The 20,004-nt window shown below is 45.2% G+C and overlaps 1 protein-coding gene across 1 annotated transcript in view; it reads left to right on the top strand.

Annotated features, from left to right (window-relative positions):
- OGA (O-GlcNAcase) overlaps positions 1 to 20,004 on the top strand; it is a gene marked incomplete at its 5' end in the record, with an annotated part of 1,599,409 nt that overhangs the window by 123,259 nt on the left and 1,456,146 nt on the right. Inside the window, 1 exon segment of the mRNA XM_044056260.1 lies at positions 17,398 to 17,495. Within this exon segment, the coding sequence (XP_043912195.1) occupies positions 17,398 to 17,495 (98 nt within the window).

Raw genomic sequence — 20,004 nt, 5'->3', positions numbered from 1 at the left:
AAAGCTATTTCTAAAGTTTCTTTAGGCAGATGGATCACTCTTTGCATTTCACATGCCTACAAAGCAAAAGGTCTATCTCCTCCTGGTATACTTAAGGCTCATTCTACCAGGTCTATGGCGACTTCTGCTGCTTTTTGGTCCAGGGTAGCTTTGGACGATATTTGTGCAGCAGCGACATGGGCCAATTCACATACCTTCATTTTCCATTACAAATTGGATCTTATTTCGAGGGGTAGAGCATCCTTTGGCTCTGCGGTGCTCGGGTATATCCTTCCATAAGGGCCTCCCAAGATCACAGTAGCTGGAGACTGACCCACAGGTTTCAGGGAAAGTTAACTACTTCAGATAAAGAAGTTCTACACTCACCATAACGTTCCATATGAGTAGATCTGAAGTAGTTAACTTCATTTGTCAGCAACCTATGGGTCTTCGGATCCATATCGGATCCGAGCCGGGAGTTTCCAACCGCACAGATCCGAGCTCCAAGCTTCTTCCCCTACCCATAATCCCCTGCCAACCCTTCCTGATCTCAGATCTAGTTTTCTGCAGTTTCATCCAGCAGCTCGTTCACAAAGTTCCAGGCTTTAGTGTTTTTTGTGAGAAAATTTTACTGTTTTTCTCCTTTTGTCTAATTTTTAGCGTGCGTGTGTTGTGTACAGGTCCCTCATTAGTTTTTAACCAGTCTGTTAATCTTCTTGATAGTTTTTCCTTCCCCACCTTCGTTGGTGTGTTAGGGAGTGTGCTGTGTGTTGGGGCCTAGCATGTGTGTTTTCTTTCAGTATGTCGGAGGCCTCAAACGCTGTTTTCTCCAAGTGTGCCGAGTGTGGCCATAAGCTATCCCTGGCGGATGGCTACACTAGGTGCGTGTTGTGCCTTGGGGTTGGACACCTGTCTTCAGGTTTCTCTATATGTGCGGCGTTCAACCCCAGGGCACTTAAGGACCGGAGGACTAAGCTGGTTCTGGCGGGACTGCTGCCCCTGGACTCTGCTTCGGCCTCCGGTTCCACGGTGGCTCCTGCCACTCCTGCCTCCCTTCACCTGGCCGGGACTCAAACTCACGCTTCGGGCTAGGAGGATAGGGTGTCCAGGAAAGAGAAGCAGAAGAAGCACCACAAGCGGCGGGCCGAGGCCTCATCGGCCCCGCCGGCTAGGCAGTCTTCTCCCTCCAGGACTTCTGAGCCTTCCCCCCTCTCTGCTCCGGTCTCCTTCTTTTTAACCGGGACCGGAGGAAGAGGAGGCCCGGCCCCCGTCGAGGTCATCGAGGCGGCACTCCCGTCCCGCCTCAGTGGCCTCATCCAGATCCACCCGAAGCCTGACGGACACAGACTTGGACCGGATGATAAGATTCCTCCAGGCACAGCTGCAGATGGGAGTGCTCCTGCCTCCCCTCCCCCCCTCCGGGGGGGGAGCTCAACCCCGTTTTTTGCCCCGATTGCTCCTTCTCCAACCCGCTTCCCGGGTTTGGAGTCTTTGGAGCCGGGTAGCATCGGCGCTGACAGTATCGGGTACTTCGGCGCCGACAATGCCCTCGAGTCTGCCTGGTCCCTTTTTTTTTTCGGATCCAACCTCTCTGAGCAGAGCTTTGGATCTGAGGGTTTGTGTGCCTTCGGCACCGCCCAGGTAGGAGCATACTGGACCTTCGGATCCGACCTCGTCTGCTCCGGCACCGATCTGCCCGTCTGATCCGAGGGAGGGTCTACTCTCGGATCCCAGAGAGCTGCTCTCCTTCGGCATTCGACGTAGTGGAGAGGGTCCTGTCGAGGGATTCCAGACCCCCGACCTTGGTTACTGCTCCACCCTGCACTCCATCTCAGATGGGTCTGACTTACGTCAGCCAGTCCCAGGGACAGCCTGCTCCAATGTCCCAGGTCGTTCCGTTGGAACATGATGTTGCTGGTGAGGTCTCCTCGGACAGCCCTCCTGAGGAGGTTCCTCACAAGCGCAAGTGCAAGAGGAGGCACTTGGACTCCCCTGAGTCTTTGACCGAGGACACAGATTTGGAGGAAGGGGAAGGTTCCCTAAATCACCCCCCAAGGACGTCTCATTTGGAGACATTATGGAGATGCTCAGGATTAGGGGGGGGGGGTCTGCCCCAAAGCCTACCTCAGACGAATCTGTGTTCCTGGAGGCATTTGAAGCAGGCCAGTCTACCTCTTGGGTGTCCCCTCCAGCAGACCCCCTGGTAGATCTGATCACTACCAGGGCGTGGAAGGAGCCGGACACTGTAGAGCCAGTCCCAAAAAGACCTAATAAATGCTCAGTCCACCCTTCGACAGATCACACTGGAGTAAGGGAACCCCTGTAGATGCCATGTTGGTGGCGGCGGCCACTAAAAGGGAATTGGCCCAGGAGAGTCCCTCGGCCCATCCTGTAGACAAGGAGTCTCTGTTGATGGATCACTTAGGGAAGCGGGTTTTTAGTTCAGCTACCTTCTCAGTGAGGTCACTGAACTACATGGCACATGTCATACGACTGCAGCGAGACCTTATCCAAGTGTACGCCGCATCGCCCCCGGAGTCCATGTCGGCTGAGGGCAAACAGTTGTACTCTTCCCGAATGGCTACTCTTAGGTCTATTGCGAACACCTCTATGCGGCTACTGTTCCACCCCACGGAAGGGGCTGCTAGAGCTTGCGGAGCAGGCGTCGTTTTGAGGCAACTGGCCTGGCTCCGTCACTGTGATTTTGCGAACCATTTAAGGCGTCTTTCGCTAATGCCCCTTTCGATGGTTCTGCCCTCTTTGGCAAAACCGTAAGCGATACCTTGGTCCAGAGCGAGAAGAATGGGAAGACGTCTGCCGTCTAAGTCCGCTTCTCTGCTCCCCAGAGGTCCTTTTCCAAGAACCAAAAGGGACAGAAGAAGATGTGGTTCCGAAAGTCGCAACAGCCCCGTTTCGCTTCGGACCCCCAGTCCTTCCGTGGCAGAGGACAGGGTGGACGCTGCCCTAGAGGCAGAGGAGGCCCGAAGAACTTTGGGTCCAGAGAACTGTTCTCTGACCGGCCTACGCAACACAGCTGAAGGGTTACCCGACTGCTCCATTCTGGAGGCAGTCGGGGGCGCTTCTCGAGGCACCTAGCAGCTTGGGAGTCCATCACGACCGACCGCTGGGTGCTTCGCATCATATCCAGAGGTTACCAGATCCCAGTCTCTCATTTCCCTCGCAATCCCAGACACCTCCCCAACGTCTCACCCGAGCAGAGGGAGGCCGCAGCTGCGGAAATCCAGCGGCTGCTAGAAAAAATAGCCATCCAGCACGTCCCCCCAGACCAGTACGGATCAGGCTTTTACTCTAGGTTATTCTTGGTGCCAAAAAAGACGGGGGACTTCAGACCGATCCTCGACCTGTCCCTCTTGAACCTGTCAACAACCAAGGAAAAGTTCCGGATGGTCACGCTTCAATCCATTCTCTCCCTCCTGCGGGAGAACGACTGGATGTGCTCTATAGACCTCAAAGATGCGTACTACCACATTTTGATGGACAGACGATCCAGGAGGTTTCTCCGCTTCCGGCTAGGAGCCAGCCATTACCAATTTAGGGCCCTTCCCTTTGGTCTCACCACAGCCCCCAGGGTGTTCACCAAAGTTCTGTCGGTGATAGCAGCCCACCTGCGACTGCAGGGCATTGAGGTTTTCCCATAACTGGATGACTGGCTCCTGACCGCCCCCACAAGGCATCTACTCTGTGCAGCCAGAAACTCCTTTCTTCACCTAGCGACTCAGCTGGGGATCACGATCAACATAGAGAGAACTTCCCTTTCTCCAACTCAACCATTTATTTCATCTGAACCAGGTTGGACACAAACAGGCATCTAGCCCTCTTAACTCCAGACAGAGTGCGGACTTTAAGACTCTGGTGGGGGCCATCCTCCTACCCCAGGCACCCCCAGCGGAATTGGTCCTGAGGGCTTTGGGTTCGATGGCGGCCACCATCAACATATTTCCGATGACGCGTCTGAACATGAGAGTCCTGCAATGGACTCTCCAAGTTCAATGGTCTTTTCTGCAATTCCACCTGTACCACCCTATTCCCCCTCAGCAGGGTATGCAGGAAGGCCCTCTTATGGTGGCTCCAATCCCTGGACCTCCAGAAGGGGCGCCCTTTTTCTATGTCCCCTCCCCTAACCACGGTGACTATGGACGCCTCTCGCCTCGTGTGGGGGGGGGGCATTGTGCGGGCAGGACAGTCCAAGGCATGTGGAACAGCACGGAGACCTGTTTGCATATCAGTGTCCTAGAGATGAGGGTGGTGCTTTTGGCGTTGCAAGCACTACAGAGCCTTCTTCCCGTAGGAACGATTGCAATCCAGACGGACAACATGGCAGTGGTCTGGTACATCAACAAACAGGGAGGAACCAGGTCTTATCCCCTTTGTCGAGAGACCATGAGAGTGTGTGAATGGGCGATTTCCACCAACCGCTTTCTCATAGCGATGCACATTCCGGGACGGTCCAACATTTTAGCAGACAAGTTGAGTCTCACCATCCTCTCGCCGTATGAGTGGTGTCTGAACCCAGAAGTAGCGAAGTAGATATTTTCCACTTGGGGTCAACCTTGTTGCGATCTTTTCGCCTCTCCTTTAAATGCAAGCAACGACTACTTCGCTCTAATTCCCCCACCCGGGGAATCCCCACGAGACGCTCTGGTGCATGCTTGGCCCCCCAGTTTCATTTATGCTTATCCTCCTCTTCAGCTGATGAAGTTTCTACAGAAAGTCAGTCAGTTGCAGAACAAGATAATCCACATTGCCCCATTCTGGCCTCGCCAGGCTTGGTTCCCCGTATCTTTGGTCTCACCTAGTGAATCCTCCCTGGATTCTGGATCCCATTCCAGATCTCATATCCCGTCCATTGGATCTTCCGACCCCGAACCTGGACAACCTCAAGCTCACGGCTTGGTTGATCCAGTTCCAAGGTTAGCTAGGACTCCCGGTATCTCTTCCCAGGTCAAAGCTATTCTGGTGGTGGCGCATAAGCCATCCACCAGAAAGGTCTAGGGTAGCAAATGGAAACGTTTTTCTATTTGGCCGGAGCACAGAGATCTAGATCCTTTCACAGCTCTGTTGCCTGCAGTGTTAGATTTCCTTTCAGGACACTTCGATCAGTGCGCCAGCTCCTCTACAGTCAAGGTTCAATTGGCGGTTATCTCTCACTACCACGTAGGAATTGACCTTGGACCGTTTATCTCCTCTAAGTTATGCAAGGCCTTTCTGAAGGGTACTTTCTTACTCAGACGCCCGGTGAAGGAAGCAGTCCCTCTTTGGGACTTAACTTTGGTATTGCAGGCACTTACAGCCTCCCACCCCCTTTGAACCTGCAGCTTCAGTAGATCTAAAATTTTTATCATGGAAAACTGCCTTTCTTGTAGCTATCGCCTCAGCTCGAAGGGTTTCCAAAATTCAAGCCCTTTGTGCAAAACCACCTTATTTGTCCTTCCACAAAGACAGAGTCTACCTCAGGACCAATCCCTCCTTTCTTCCAAAAATTGCATCCGAATCGAATGTTAATCAGTCCATTAATCTACCAGTTTTTTTTTCCCCAACTACCAGAACAAAGGGGAATATAAGTTACATTAGTTGGATGTGCACAGAACAGCTGGTCATAGGCAATCAGATCAGTTGTTCATTTCCTTTGCCAAATTTAACTTAGGAAAGGCTGTTTCTAAAGTCACACTGTCCAGATGGATTTCTGTGTATTCTGTTGGCATATGAAAGTACTGGTCGGCCCGCACCTCTAGGAGTCCATGCCCACTCTACCCGGTTTATCTCTACCTCAGCGGCCGTTCGTTCTAGACTCTTGTTGGATGATATCTGCTCAGCAGCAACATGGGCTTTGTCTCATACCTTCATTAATCACTACAAGCTGGATATTGTCTCCAGAGGGAGAGCATCCTTTGGCTCTGCAGTGCTCCGGAACATCCTTCCTTGAGGACCGCCCAAGATTTAGGTAGCTGGGGACTCTGTCCCATAGGTTGATGCACAAATGAAGTTAACTACTTCAGATTAAGAACATGTCCTTCATGGATGCATCTGCAGTCATAACAAGTGGGTTGTCCTGTCGTCAGGCAGCCCTGCAGTAGTCGGGTCCGGTATAAAAGCATCAGCCGACGCCATTTTCCCAGTCTTTCTTGGCAGAAGCTGTTGATCCAGAGATTACTTCACTACTTACTCTTTCAACAATTGTTTAACCTGGGAAACTTAGGCCAACAGTTTTGGTCGGCACTGATTTTGGATCCTCCGACTACACAATCTTCAAAAGAAAACTCAAAGTACAGCTGAACCTCTTCTTATAACTGGGGCCGCTGCAACAATTCTTGAATCGACTCAGAAATCGGTGGTTGACTTATCAGATGGATGTCTCTACCCGTGGTGCTGCTAGGCCTCCAGCAGCCATGTCCATTAAGGCCTTCGCCAGGGCTAAAGCAGCCAAGACTACTAAATCAGTGCCTGTTAAACCCTCCTCATCCAGGCCCCTTTTGGCAGAAGATTTAATTTCTTTAATTAGAGGATCTCAATGATTCTGCTGATGAATCAGACATAACTGACCAGCCTGAGGCTTCTTCTCCATTTTGAAGATTCTGATGCTGAAGAATCCATTCCAGCTGCTTCCCACCAGAAGAATTCTCCTTTGGGAACCTTGCATGCCATGCAGAACAGTTCCAATGGCAGCAACAGGATTTTTCAGACTCCAAAGACTTGCACCTCCCCACAGCACAGGCCCTTAGCTATACCTCCTCTCTCTGTGGTGGATGATCCAGATTCTCCAGACAGATTTTACAGGGTGCCAGATACTCATCACCACCTTTACAAGGCCCCACTTGCAGACCCAGAAACTATATCCCAGGGTCCCAAGGCAGCCACGACCACAGCTAAAAAAGCAAGGTCACTAGACAGATGGGGTAAAGGTCTACACTTCAGCTACTCTCTCAGCTAGAGCTTTAAACTGTCAGTGATACAATACCAAGAGTTTATGCTTGATCAGTTAACTAAACTAACTACTGATGAATCTCTTGATAAGAAATATGTATTAGAGATGGTAAATAACATACAACAGGTTAGCAACCATTCCTAAAATGTGGCTATGATGCACAAAGGAACAAGCTTCACGGATCAGCATGCTGGGCAAGGAGTCCGGAAGAACCAAGAACTGCATGGAACATCACATAGCAGGCAGCTAATCAGAACTTTTCTCTAGAGTTAAAGACATTATTCTTGAAAAGCAGACCTTCAACAAGAAAGAACTATGCTGGAAAATGGGAAAAGGTTTGTCATTTGGTGCGAAGAGGAGGAAAAAGATGTGTGTAGATATGAGATATGCCTAACATTCTGGGGCCGAACTTCTTCATTCATTCAGGCCTGTCCCCTCCATCCAAGATACATTACATCCAGCTATTTCCAGCAAGAATACGAAGCTTTTGATCCACCTGTTTTCTTGCTTCCTTTACTCAGTTCCTCAGAGGAAGGGAAGAATGTAAAACCTCCAAGAAACCACCATTGCCAGCTTGGGACTTAAACTTTGTGCTAGAAAAGTTGACACTAGCACCCTTAGAACAAACAGCAACAGCAGACCTACAACACCTGTCATGGAAAACTGCTTACCTACTGGCAATTACTTCAGCAAGGAGGTTTCAGAACTACAGGCCTTAATGCCAAGATAGAGTGTCCTTGAGGACTAATCCTACAGGTGGTATCCAGAGTATCTTTAAACCAGGCAAGAAAGAATACTGCATACCTTAAAATAGCAGAAAGACTGACCAACTTTTGTAGCCTATGCAACAGGAAAAAAGCTATTTCCAAACAGACAATCTCCAAATGGATAGGAAATTGCATCTCCTTCCATGGAAAACCAATTCCACAGAACATAAGACCTCATTCTACACACTACCACAGCCTTCTTGTGGCAACCAAAGACATTATACCTTTAACCTCCTCCCTAGTTGGCTATGGTATTCTGTGACTGCAGATGCATCCATGAAGGACATAGTACAGTTTTGTACCTACCATAAATGTACTGGATAGCATCTGCAGTCAGTGTGGTACTCCTAGGGTGTTTACCCTCCTATAGCTAGCTGTTGGTGTATTTGTTTGTATATATGTACATATATGCTTATTGTTGTGTTTACCTCTATCTATTTGGAAACATTGGCAAAATTCTACCCTGCAAGAGCTGGGGCAAGAAACACTCCACTTGTTATGACTGCAGATGCTATCCAGTTCGGACATCTACATTTATGGTAGGTACAAAACTGTACTTTATGTACTCACCATAATGTTCCATCTGAGTAGGTAAACTTCATTTGTCAACAGCCCCCCCCCCCTCCGTCCCCCTGACCTTCGGATGTTCGAGATGTTACCTTCCTTATGGCAAGGGTATGTAGCTAGTTTTGTGGGTGATTGTTTGTATGCTTATCTAGCTGTGGGCAAACTCGATCTGAGGTCAGGTAGGGTTGGCAGGGGATTATGGGTAGGGGGAGGAGCTTGGAGCTCGGATCTATGCTGTTGGAAACTGCCGGCTCGGATCCGATATGGATCCGAAGACCCATAGGTTGCTGACAAATGAAGTTTACCTACTCAGATGGAACGTTATGGTGAGTACATAACTTCTTATTATACTTCATTTTTCTGCAACATTCTCTCCCTCCATCCCCCAGACCTTATCCTGTTTTCAGGGTTTGTTTATTGGGTTGAGTTGCGCATATATTGTTAGTTGCAGCAAACTCGATCTGAGGGAAGATAGGAGATGGTAGGGCATTATGGATAAGGGGAGGAGCTCAAAGCTTGGAGCAGATGCTAGAAAAAAAGTTGCCTGCTCGGATCCGACACGGATCCATATACCCACAGGTTGCAGAAAATGAAGTATAACCACTCAGATGGAACGTTATGGTGAGTAAATAATTTCTTTGTATTGAGTACAATTCCCCCTTTCGGCATGTACCTCACAAAGCACATGCAGCAGCTGGAGAGACCACAGAGGTTCCTCACCAGGAGAATCCAGGGCAAAAACATCTACCTTACACAGGCTAAAAGCCCAGTCCCTCTCTTCAGTCTCCCTACAGATTCCTCAAAGGTGATCTCTGTCTGGCATCTAAAACAATCTCAGACCCAGCTTTGATGAGACTGCTGCATATCCGCAAGTCAAGCTGCACTTGAGTAACCCACACGTGTGACTTCACCCTGGTCTGTGACATCAGTAGGACTTGTTGGCGGGACAGATTTGTGTCCCAGAGAGACTCCCTTCTGTGAAGTAGACTCCCTCTCCATGTCAGAGTACCTCATTAATCCTTTAAGTGCAACCTGGATAACTGGATGGGGAACAGAAAATGCACCCCTGGGGTTCCACCTGTGTCCCTTCTGGACAGGGGAATCTGGTGCTGACTTGTCCCTGGGATTCCATCTGTGTCCCTGTTGGACAGGGGAATCAGGTGCTGACTTGTTGGAACATGGGCTAAATTCTTGGCTAGGATTTTAAGGACCTCCGGGCCTATAGCATAGTAACTCCTTTGATCCTATGAAAATATCTCTGGGAATATAAAGAGAGCTGGTGATTTGCTGAAGGAATTATGGGAGCAGACGACAATCAAAGATCTGTTAAAGTAGAGAATAGTATTGAGTGATATGTACCAAAGAACACAGGCAGTGAAAATATTTGTGGTGGTAGTTTTGTATCTGATACAAGCACTCCTTTATGATCTGGGAAAGAAATTGGGGAGACTTTGAGCAGGTGAATAATTTGAGTATATTTGGTATGATAAAACACACTGGGTGAAATAGCAGAAAATATTGCTAACAGAAGGGGGCTTGGCAGTACCTTACGTGCAGGAATACTTTAGAGCAGCATGGCTAAAACTAGTGTGCTACTTACAAAACCAGGGGTATACTTTTAAGTGGAGGGAAATAGAGTAGAGAATCGATTATCTAAACGTTGATTATCAGAAATGTCAATTATCGGAACCAGCCCTCCAAAATTTGAGTAGGAAAAATCATAAAAGTCTGAATATGTAAACATTATATGTATTTGCTTGAGCATGTTTTTTGAGCTTGTAGCCAGCTCGTGTGAAAAATATTCTTTTGTTGTCCATTGGAATCACTGAATGATTAAAAAGTGGATTTGTGTATTCTACATGCAGAAAAAAAAAAGATTTTAGATGTTTTTATCTTGTTCAGTTATACGTTTGATTATCCAAAGTACCCTGGGTTCCAATTAGTTTGGATAATCGAGAGACTACTGTAATGCTAAGTCCATGTACCATTGTGGTAGGTTTCCAGAATAGTGAATGATGTATTTAAGACAGAGTATATCCTGGCATTTCGAGGTGTTGCCCATAGCATTATGGAAATATCTCCTAGGATAAGTTAACTTGGCTGCAAAAGGATGGTGGGAAAGAGAGAAAGCATTTTCTTTTTGGGGCCAGATGAGGAAAGGGGGCATGAGAATGGATTGGAGAGAGCTTTGTGAAAACTTCTATCTTGGTACAAAGGAAATCTTGCAGTTTAGGGGTGTAGGACATCTTGGCAAAGTAAGTCCGGGGGTGGGAACAGACTGCAGTGAAAAAAGGGTTGGTAGAGGTTATACAGGAAACTAGATTTTAGAAGACCAGAAATAAGAGAATAGTAGAAAGGATATGTAAAGCATTAGTTAAAGACCGACAAAATGGAAGCAAGTGTACACTTGGGAGGAGCAGTTGAGTTGTGGAAAGAAATTGTTGAGAAATCATGGGTAGCGATTTGCTAGGCATCTGAATTGGCTAGTAGACACAGGAAATTGTACAATATCTGCATGGAAGTGCCTGCTCAAATATTTATGTATTCCAGAAAGATCACACACCTAGATCTTTGAGATTAGAAAGATTTGTTGGCTATCTGAACATCACCAGTTAAGAGACTGGAATTGTATGTTTTGAGAATATGAAAAACTATGCCAATACAAAAGAGGTTTAGTTGAATTAGTACATAAAATAGAGGGAGGGCATCTAGAGAATAAGATGCATTTTAATTGGGTGGGAAATCTAGATGTGCAAAGATGCATGCAAGCATTGATAGTGCTGCACTGATAACAGCAAAAAGGAGGGTTGTAATTAAGTGGAAAAGTGAGGTGTATACCTGTTAAACTTCATAACAGAAAATGGGACCATTAGGAAGCAATGAGAGAGTGAAAGTACAGTGGAAGCAAAAAGGGAGATGGGAAGACTGTGATGAAATGACACGAAACATTTCTATGGTAGGTTTGATACAGTGAAACATGACAAGACATTAAAGTTTTTTTAATGGTAGTATCTGTCACTGGTAATACGTTGAGCCCAGTGTGCATATAAAAAAAAAAATATGGGTTTGCATTGCAAGTCAAGGTTAGCTTCAAATGGGCCAACCAGTAGGAGAAAGTACATCACACATGAGGACTGCACATGTGCTGTAGAAAGAGTTGAATAAAGTTGTTTTATATTTGTGTACATATTTCAGGTATTTCGACCTGTCTTGGGATTCCCCTCTGTGTTCTTAGCCAGTAAAGCAGTTTTGTTTACTGCCCTGCACCCAAGGCCCCCCTCCAAGAAAGGAGCTTGCCCTGCTGTAGAACCTTAAGTACATCCTTCAGAATGTGACATTATCCTGGCCCAGTGAGCCAGCATTTTCTGCATACTGGAAACCATCTTCCTAGTGGCTTTTGCTTATTCCAGAAGGTTTTCAGAACTAGAAGGCCTCCTGCACAAGTGGAATTCTCTAATTGTCCACAGGGACAAGGCAGGTTATTGGTAACTAGAAGAGGTTTTCTAGTTGGTGCCAGGAAAAGAACAGGCATCCATTCATAGCCATTGTTTCCCTGGCTATCTATGACAGAAGTTCCAAATGTGAAGACTTCTGCTCAAACATCAAAAATAACATACTGCCTAAGTTACCCTACTCAAAATGAAGTATTAATAGTGAATATGGTCACTTTCCTGCACTAATTTGATTGTCACTGCACTACTTGCATAACAGCAACAGTATAGATATTTTTTTAGTTTTTATCCAGAATGTCTTGGTAATGTGTGATGTCCTACATACTGCACTAAGTTAATTTCTCCCAGAAGATGACATTGAACATTGCTCGTTTTTTTTTCCACTTTAAAAAGGTACTGCTCTGAATGGTTGCCTACTTTCTGAATCCCTGGCCATTAACTATCTCTTTTTCTAATGACTTAACTTTTTGATTTGTGAACTTGATATTTAATGTGCCTACTCTTCAAGTAAAACTTTTTTAATGATTTGGGCAGTCCTTATTTTCCCATGTCAAGTGCTCATAGTCATTGCTGATGGTGAAGTGGGAGTGTAGCAGTTGTAGGCTGTTACCCTGGGTAGATTGTTTTTTTTATGATTGTGTGTTTGGCAACTGCTTAATGCTTGGTGGTGCAGTGGGTACAAGGAGGAATAAACAACTTGGTTGTATAAGTAACTTTTCTTCACTGGCCATCCTCCTTCCAGAACGGACATAGCTGCATCCTTGGCTCCTGGCACCTTCTGAATGCTTGCATCTAATCAGGCATACAGCTTGTGGGTTGTGGTCTGGGCTCCGTTGGCTGCAAGTCCATGGAGCTGCTTATTAACCTGCAAACTTTTTAAGCTTAAATTTTGTTGGCTTTCAAGGATGAGAATTTCTTTTTATTGATAGCTTGCGGTTTAACTCATCCACTCCTGTGGAGCTCAGGAAGTTTGCACTGTAACTTCCAGTGGGTGGAGCCTAAACTTTTTGATAGAATCAAATAATGTCCTCTCATTTCAAACAAATGTTCATATCTCTGGAACCATAGGGGTTATGAAAGATGTATAAATGGCAAACTTTTCAGCACAGTCTACTTTTTATAGTGGTAGTATTCTTTAGGTTCTAGGTCTTAAACTGAATTTTATAAGTTAGTTACAGCAAATACAGTAACTGTTATAGTTATAGTATTTTGTAAGCAACTTACAGTATCTCAGCAACCACTCAAGTTACAGACATACTGTTAGCAGCATTTTACTCCACTAGCTGAGAGCTTTCATATGATGTCAGGGGTGTTCTGTTACTTGGTTGTTGAGATATTTAGAAAAAAATATCAAAATTATACCTTTATAAATATCATAAAAACGACAGTTGATAACCATTTACCTGCACTAGACAGAGGTCAGATATTAATGCAGTTGATTTTGCTATTGTGAATATATGTATAAGATGAAAGTGTGTACGTAGCATGGTTTTGGAATTATTCGATATCTGTGCAGTAACAGAAACCTGGTTGAGGGCTCCCGAGAGCACCCCAGCACTACCAGGTTATACCTCATACCGTGCTTTTCGGCCCCAAAACTTGGACCGAACCACAAAAGGAGGGGCAGTATCAATTCATCAAAGATACCCACATCTCCAGGTTGGTGGCAAAGCACGAAGCATCCGAGACTATCCATGTGCAACTAACAGTGGGTAAAACTGCCTTCCAGTTTATAGCCCGCTATAGACCACCCTCCCAAACCCAGGAACCCCACTCGGCCTTCCTGAGAACACTGGAAAGTATGAAGGTGTCTCCAAACACCATTATATTGGGCGACTTCAACTACCCAAACATAGACTGGGAGCATTACTCTAGCTCCAACACCCTAGCCCAAAGGTTCCTAGAATTTATAAACTCAAATGCTATGGAACAACTTGTTACCACTCCCACAAGAGGGGAAAACATACTGGACCTGATCATCACCAACTTGGGGACTCTATGCTCCAGACCAGAAGTGTATCCCTCACTGGTAAGATCAGACCATAAACTAATCTCACTGGATATTCACATCCCGACCCCACCCCCTGCCCAGAAAACCACAGTGAAAAACTTCTCTAAAGCAAATTTCACACTCCTCAAAACAGAGGTGGAATCCTTCAAAGCCCCTGGGCCTGTGGAAAATACGTCCCAGACTGTAGAATCTTTATAAACGCATTCTGTTAACACATTCAGGAATGCATGGATCATGCGATCCCAAATAAAACCAAGACCCAATCCTCCAAAGGCAGACGTCCTGTCTGGTGGACCACAGCCATAAACAAAACTATACAGTAGGAGGAGGAAGCTACAAAATGATAGAGCAAAATCCCAAAAAGGGAAGGCATCACTGATCAGTATTAGCAAAAAACTACGGGCACTCATAAAATTGTCTAAGGCCAGCTTCGAGAGAAAAATTGCACAGGACACTAAGGATAATCACAAGGCTTTCTTTAGTTATGTTAGGAACCTGGGTGGTAATTCCCAGATATGCTTAGAATTAGTCCAAAATGACAAAAAATACACCGAACCCACAGACATTGCCAACATCTTAGCTGACAGGTTCAGCGCAAACCCCCCCTCCCTACCAAAAGGGCAAATATCTGTCCCAGCAGAGTGCTGCCCCCCTGATATCTCAGATGCTCAGGTAAGAGCTGCCCTCTCCAAAGCAAAAAACACAGCATCAATGGGACCAGACGGTGTCCCGGGCTGCATCCTACATGAACTCCAAGAAGAGCTAAACCCAAACATAAAACTACTGTTCAATCTCAGCCTTACTACAGGATATGTGCCCAAAGAGTGGCGTACAGCAACAGTGGTCCCTCTCCATAAAGGTGGTGCCTCAACGGATCCTGGAAACTATTGCCCCATAAGCCTGACTAGCTTGGTCTGCAAAGCTATGGAAAGGATCATCATGGACCTCATAAATAAAGATATTGGGGACCTACAGACACTGGATCCTACCCAGTTTACCCAGTTCGGCTTTAAGGGCAGATCCTGCCTCTTAAACCTGGTTGATTTCTTTGAAACAAGTCACCAAGGCCATTGACGAGGGGAAGGTGGTCCACACAGCCTACCTGGACCTCGCAAAAGCCTTCGATATAATACCCCACTCGGGCATTATAGATAAGCTCACCAGCTTAAATATAAACCCCTGTGTCACTAGATGGATTGCAAACTGGCTCAAGGACAGAACCCACATGGTTAGAATTGCTGGAGCCATGTCAGACTCCAAACCAATTACAAGTGGTGTCCCACAAGGCTCAGTCCTGGGACCTCTCTTGTTCGGTATATATTTCTCAGAGGTACAGGCCAACACGGAAGGACTGTGGCTGAACGCCATAATAGACTCTCCAGCCGACGCAAGCATCCTCCAAAAGGGCCTCATAGAGCCTCAAGCTAAATGCCAAAAAGTGTATAGTCATCCCATAAATTACCACATAGGTGGTAATCCATTAAGTACAGAAGAAGTAATTAGGGACCCAAGTTGATAGCAATCTCTCATTTGACAATCACGTGGCCAAAGTGGTTAGAAAAACATTTTATGTAGCCCACCTAATCATGAAGGGATTCGCATCTAGATCAGGGAAGGTTATCTTGCCTCTTTACTCATCCCTCATCAGGCCCATAATTGAGTACAATGCCCCTTTTGGGATGTACCTTACCAAACACTTGCAGCAACTGGAAAGACCCCAAAAGTACCTCACCAAGAGGATCAAAGGGCTCAAACAGATGCCATATGCTGCCTGGTTAAAGAAACTCCAGCTCTACTCAGTGGCATACCGCCTGTTCAGAGGCGATCTGTGCCTGACGTATAAAGCCATGTCCAACCCGGAATTAATGGACATGCTGCACCTCAGAAAATCCAAATCCCATCGAGCTACTCGCTTGAGAGACTTGAACCTCAGCACTGAAATAAATAGGACATGCTGGAGGGACAGATTCATAACCCAGAGGCTCACTTCACTCTGGAATAAAACCCCAGTCCAGGTTAGGCAGAGTCCCTCATTGACTGTCTTCAAGAGGAATCTTGATGAGTGGATGGGAGATCGTAGGTTTACCCCGGGTATCACTTCTGTGTCACTGTTAGACAGAGGCACAGTATACTAACCTCGAAAAAGGGCATAGCAAAATAAATTTACAATGGGTGGCGAAAGCCAAGCATATTCTGGCTAGGCTTATGAATGCCCTAGGGCAGATAGCCTTGTATGAACCTATGATGCAAATATGAGCAAGTAATATTTGACGCTTAGGACGTCAGTAGGAGTTAACTACAGATGCACCTGGAGACATCACTCTCAGATGTAATGAGTTAAGGTTTTCTTGACGTTCCAGCTGCATATGTTTTGTTTGCGTCTGATAGTTCACAGCTACGTTAACTTTTTAACAGATTATGTAGGTTTATGGCTAGTTGGGAGTGAAGGAAGGCAGGACTTAGAATCCCTGTTTTAATATGCTTTTCCTGGGCCAGAAATTGAGAGGTAGGCAACATGATGAAAGAGTTAGACATTTTTAAAGTACTGCAAGATGTCATGCAAACACAGCTTGATAAGTGGTGAGCATGATGGCACTGGTTAAGATGCCCACGCGTCTGAGATTCAGTCTTAATCTGGTTAATGTTTGCATAGTTTGTTTTCCTTGTGCCTGCATGGGTCTTCCTGGAGTACTTCACTTCTGCCAAAAACTTAACTGGATGGTTGGCTACTCCTTAAAAGGTTTCCACATGCATTGTATTTACCTGGCCCGTATGGTGGTGGTTCAGTTCATGACTAAAGTGTCCATGATTACCAATTCATTTATCCAGTTTTTATTAACTTTTTAACTGGGTGGGTGAGCTGGTCATAAATTATCTTCAGAGACAACTCAGGGGCATAAAACCGTGACGAAAATTACATGAGTAGAATGCCCTTGTAAACAGAAGCACAATTACAAGTGCACATGTAAGTAAGTAGTTAAACATTGTAAAATGTTTAGTTTTTGATAGGTTGCACTTAAATGCAAAAATACAACTTCAAAAATAAAAGTGTAGGTACTGTAACCTCTAATAGTCTAACTGCTAAATTTAAGATGAGCAATGGTAACTGCTAGTACATTGTCAAAACCGGTAAACATTAATAGGTTATTTTTTAGCGACTTATCCAGAGTCTCTGAAGCATGTTTATTTAAACTCCTGTTATGAATGTTGTTGTAGGTTAAAATGGTTAACAGATGAAGAAATATGGACTATCATTATAATCTACACAAAAGGAGAAAAGCAGAGTTATGCTTTTTATTTATATGTGACATTGTATGGATCTTTTCTGAAAGTGAAGACTGCACTTTAATTGAGAAATATTTTGAATGTAGTCTTCTGATATTAAACTATGGTTTTGTATTTTGCCAGCATGGTAGAAGTTGTTCAATTTTGTACTGTATTCAAGGAAGAAATTAAGGTAGGAAGGTTTCCTGCTTTGAGTGTCGTACCCTAATAATTTCTGGGTATAATGTTCGAGGTAATACCTCAGGAGATATTTTAGTGTCTTGCATAATAAGCATTTTGCAAGTATAACATGTAAAATATATATGCATTTTTTTTATCGGCTTTCCCTTTTCATTGTGTACTTTTTGACGAGAGTCACTTACTTAAAATTTATAGACTTCTTTGTCTTTTTAGACTTAAAAAATGGAAACTGAATACATATCTTTATGCACCAAAAGATGATTATAAGCATAGGATGTTCTGGAGGGAGCTCTATTCTGTGGAAGAAGCAGGTAAGCTTTTTTTTTTTTCTTTTAATGTAATTGTTTTTTTTTTATTTTGTAAGAGGCCTGCTGTTATCCAGGTCCGGTTGCTTTGCTGAGTTTCCTGTGTTTCTGGCAGCCGTCTGCTGATGGTGTCTTCTCTGTTAGAGTAACATGGTTGCCTGAACTTCTCTAGCACAAGTGATTGGTTGAAAGAGCAGGGGCTAGCAGGACTGGGTAGTAATTCGAGGTTCTAGATTCTTCCATCTTTTCTGGTATTTAAACCCTGTGTCTGCATGGGGCTGTGCTTGATTTTACCAGGCTGTGGAGTGGTGAGTCATCACTGGGGCAAAGCAGAAATTTGATAAAACTCCAAGAGCAGAATAAGTTATTTCTTTCATTTATTTCATTGAATTGCACTTCTTAACTTTTATAGTTGTGCTTTATCTAGTACAGTTTGCACTGTTATAAAGCTTTTTTTTGTACTCTCTCACTCCATTTGTATACTGTTTTATATTGTTTTAACTATTTTTCTTTTAGTGTTTCATTATCGCAGTTGCATTTTTACTGAATTAACTGTAAACTGCTTTTTCATACTGCGAGTTGTATTTTCAGTTTGTGAATAGCTAGTAGCTGTAGTATAGTTCTCAACCCTCCCTGTTGGTGTCTTGTTATACTTGGTGACTTTGCAGTTGCACGCCCCTGCTGTAAATTTGATCGGGGCACTCCCTGCTATTCTAGTGTCATTTGCTCAATCTACCCAATACAAAGAGAACATTTTGAGAAGGCCAATCCACTTAATTTCTTAACCTTAAATTATATTCTGTTCATCCTTTCTCCCTTTCCACTTTGTATAAAAAACACTTCGCTAGAATCTCCTTTTGTTCTGGCTGAGTATACCTCCCAAACAATCTGGAAATATAGAGCTGGCAAGTATGTTTTTGGCACTTTGTAACTGTTCAGAGTTCTGCACCGACTCAATTTTGCTTGACTGAATTATCTATATATTTGCTGGCATTCCCAAAGGAGACAAAGTGGGAAAATTGGTTCCTAAACTCTTTTAGGCACTTGTTTAGTCTTAGGCAGAGTGGAACAACAATTAGCGGCCCTAACTCAGCCCGGGCAAATTGAAGTTTTCCCCTGTTTAAGCCCTTTTTTTAGCAAATTGTTTGCCCGACTGCACCTTCGGAGGGGTGAGGGAAATTTACTGGGACCCAGAAAGCCTGGCTATTTTTCCCTTGATCAAGACTAGATGGGTTTTCAGTTTCCCTCATTTCTTGGTATTATTCCTGCTTTGCATTCCAAACCAATCAAAAATCCCTTCCAGATGTTCCACCGCTCAAAGGGATCTTGCAGCTTTGGAAATTTCAAAGCTGCTTGCAAAAGAGCAATTCAGCCAGTTCCAGCAGACCAGCAAGGATCCGGAATCTACTCCAGGTTCTTTTTAGTTCCAAAGAAAACAGGGGACTGGAGACCAATTTTGGATCTCAGTATCTTGAACAAGTCAGTCAAGAAAACAAGATTTCGGATGGTCACGCTGCAGTCCATCCTTCCCCTTTGGGAAAGGAACTGGATGTGCTCTATAGATCTTCAGGATGCGTACTATCACATAAAATGAACAGACGCTCCAGAAGATTCCTCCGCTTCAGGCTGGGAACCAGTCATTTTCAATTCAGGGCCCTGCCCTTTGGTCTCACCACTGCCCCGGTGTTTACCAAATGCATGGCAGTGGTAGCTTCTCACCTGAGACGACAGGATTCCAGGTGTTTCCATATTTGGACGACTGGCTCCTCACAGCTCCCACCAAGCATCTTCTTCTAATGGCCAGGGACTACACCTTTCGTCAAAATTTAGGCATTTCAATAAATTTCAAAAGTCTGTTTTGTCGCCTTGTCGTACTATTACCTTCATAGGCGCAAATCTAGACACAGTCAACATGTCTGCAGACTAACAGATCAGAGAATAACAGACATACACAAAATAGTCTCGCTCCTCTTCAGCACAACAGAATCAAAGCCAGGTTAGTTCTGAAAGTGTTGGGGATTATGGCGGCTGCCATACCTCTGCTTCCATTAGCCAGATTCCACATGAGAATCCTTCAATGGATGCTCTTCACGCAATGGTCATACCAGCAACTTCCAATGTCTCACACCATTATGATCACGCAAACATGCAGAAATCATCTTCTGTGGTGGATGTCTTCCCTCAGCTCTTATTGGGAAGACCCTTTGTTCCCCTCCTCCGGTTGCTACTCTGACAACGGAGCCTCCCTGATCGGGTGGGGGCATTATCAGGGCAGAACTGTCCAGGGCACATGGCAACCACGAATGCCACTTGCACATAAATGTTCTAGAGATGAGAGCAGTGCTTTTAGCGTTGCAAGCCCTTCAAGACTCTCTTCCCTTGGGAGATAGCAATCCAGACGGACAATATGTCTGTAGTGTGGTATATCAACAAACAAGGCGGAACCAGGTCCTACCCCTGTGTCGAGAAGCACTCAGACTGTGGCAATGGGCGATTTCTTCTCAGCGTTTCTGAT

This window comes from Protopterus annectens, chromosome 14.part0 (genome assembly GCF_019279795.1).
Source record: "Protopterus annectens isolate FY-2018-M chromosome 14.part0, PAN1.0, whole genome shotgun sequence".
NCBI classification, from domain to species: Eukaryota; Metazoa; Chordata; order Ceratodontiformes; family Protopteridae; genus Protopterus; species Protopterus annectens.
The sequence above is the reverse complement of the archived record's forward strand: the minus strand, read 5'-3'. Positions and strand labels throughout refer to the sequence as shown.